At 41.4% G+C, this 2500-nt stretch overlaps 1 protein-coding gene across 1 annotated transcript in view; it reads right to left on the bottom strand.

Annotated features, from left to right (window-relative positions):
• The window catches only part of LOC147033835 (NHL repeat-containing protein 2-like), a 100085-nt gene that overhangs the window by 614 nt on the left and 96971 nt on the right, over positions 1-2500 (bottom strand). The window contains exons 5-6 of the mRNA XM_085846896.1: positions 1248-1452; positions 1-821 (exon numbers count right to left, since the gene is read on the bottom strand). The exon at positions 1-821 is cut by the window's left edge and continues 614 nt beyond it. Of these exons, the coding sequence (XP_085703022.1) occupies positions 559-821; positions 1248-1452 (468 nt within the window). The 3' untranslated portion in view covers positions 1-558. The remainder of the gene's footprint in view (positions 822-1247; positions 1453-2500) is intronic.

Raw genomic sequence — 2500 nt, 5'->3', positions numbered from 1 at the left:
TCACCTTCATGTATGAGCTGTAAACGATCAATGAAGAAGCAGCATCTGGATACCTTGAGTAAGATCCAGTAGATATCGAACTTCCCTAAAAAGGAAACGTTCGAACCCAATACGCGAGTGCGAATGGAAAACCACAGAACTGGAAAACAAAGTTAATTACATTACAATTACTAAAGCCATGTACATGCCCTTTGGCATGCATATGAAAAGAAAAAGAAAGTAACACCAAACTTGGAGGCACTTAACTCGGGTGTAGTAACAAAAGGTATTTAAAAATTGTCTTTCATTCCAGGCACGAATATCCAAACTCAAAGGGAAATTAAAAGCAAATTTCATTAAGCATGCTGCATTCCGAGCTATCGAATACCTTAAACCTTTTCTGCACAATCTTCCCTACATTTTCAAAGTCAATGCCTGGCGCCATAAGCAGCCGATAAATAAAACGGCATGCACAGCAATCCCTGCTGCACCGGGTGATGGAGCGCCTCGATTGTGCTGCTTTACCGATTGTCAACCTTCGATAAGTACAGCCAAACTCAAAGGTTTATGACATCATATTCAAAGCTTATGAACAAGGGAGACCTGGATATTGCCTGCTTTCTGTTCCTCAGTAAGATGGAGTTCAAAGGTGAATGTGATGCCTTTCATCAGACACATCCCTTCCTTTTGTAGACAGTAGTAAACCAATGATTCCACGCTCAAGGTTGTCCTTCTCTCCTTCACATCATCGTTTCCAGGAACTTGCAGCACGATGACGGTTTCATCAGGGGGACGAGTCAAGCAGCCGCTGATTACTTGTTCCTTCAGGAACCAATTGGAACCTGAAACAACCCAAGAAGCAATGGACTTTTATCAATCAGAATAAACCAAAGGTTAATGATGCTCCAACATTTGATAACATAAACAACCAAATGAGAATATTCACTTTGAGCACCCTCTTCTTGGTGATGCAGCCGGCTTAATCCTGGGTATGCATCCATTCTACTTGAAAAAGCCCTTTGAAGATAAATAAAATTAAATAAATGCAGTAATGTTTCACTATTCTAATAGTGTTCGTTACAGGAGACAAATCACTAACTTCAACTAAAATCATTTTATTCTCCAAAGTCACGCTGAGAAAAAAATGCAGAACATGAATGTTGCGGCAAAAGGGAAAGTAAACAACAAACGTTCCCAATAAGTGAGTGGATTAAAGAGTGGAGAGATGCCTGCATATTCCTCAGGTCCATCATCAAACATCAGCTTACCCTGCACTTGCCAATAACTTGGTGCTCCTTCAGTGAGACAAGCTCCTGCTGGGAGGTCGAGGCTCAAGAGAAGACGTAGTACTTGCCCTGGCGCTATGGTTACCGGTTCCAGGTGAACACGCGGCGAAGTCCTCGAGACGATAGAACGATTAACGGTGGTCGAGTCTACGGCAACATCCACAAGATCGAGGAAATGTATCTTCAGCTTCGGAAGGAAAGAGGGATGGCAGAGGTGAGAATGTAAAAGGGACAAGTTAAGAAATCGTGAAACGATATGATATCACCTGTATTTCCGCTTACGAGCGTTTTATGATTACAACACACCCAGGAGTTGATCGCAACCTGCTTTCAATGGCACATTCGTAATTATATTCCAGTTAATACAAAAAAAATTAAGAAGAAAGATGTCGTGCACAACACAACACTTGAGAAATCCAAATAATCATTAGTTTCCATGGAAACAGCAATTTGGCAGTTTCAAAATTTTTACCTATTAAGTGTTTTACATGATTGGTTGTTGCACGTAATAAATTTGGCTGATAAATTTTCGAATTATAAAAAAGTCTCATGTCATTATAATGGCGTGAAATTGTTGTCATAGAAACCGAATACACGTCAAAACGGCCAAATAGATCGTTGTGATTTTTGGTGAACAAATTTAGTGAACCAATATGCAAATCCTGTTCAAGTTTCAAGTTACTAGGCTGAAAAAAAATCGATGATTTCATGTGACCTTGACCTTTGACCCTTTGAGCTTTTGACCTCATGACTTGCTGGAAAAAAATTTCGTCTGAATAATACAAAAAGACCTTATAAATGCTTGTGAGGTGCGCGTGTAAAATGGACTAACGGGTCTTGAGGTCGACATGCCGAAACGGTTGAAGATCTATAAAGGCTTAAAGGGTCGAATGGGTTCAATGGGGTCGATGGAGATCGAAAAGAGCCAAAAGGGTATGTTCCAATCGTAGTTAGGGTGCGATCAAAAGTGGTTTAAAGGGTCAAGAAGGATCCAAGGGGTTATTTTTCCTCTTCTTCTTCTTCTTCGTGTGCAGCCTGTGGCTGCTGGTTGCATCATTGGTTGAGGGCGTGGCTATGCTGCTGATGCAATGCTCCTATTACCAGTGCACTGGTGCTCATTTCATCAACCTCGGAAGGATGACAGGCTGAGTCAACTCCACCTGGGGTTAATTTAATGAATTAACAGAGGCTCGAGCTCAGGACCTGAAGATCCTAAGCCAGCCACCCGAACAGCT

The sequence above is a fragment of the Eptatretus burgeri genome, chromosome 1 (assembly GCF_056783735.1).
Source record: "Eptatretus burgeri isolate ZD-2024b chromosome 1, Ebu_testis_v1, whole genome shotgun sequence".
Lineage (NCBI taxonomy): Eukaryota > Metazoa > Chordata > Myxini > Myxiniformes > Myxinidae > Eptatretus > Eptatretus burgeri.
The sequence above is the reverse complement of the archived record's forward strand: the minus strand, read 5'-3'. Positions and strand labels throughout refer to the sequence as shown.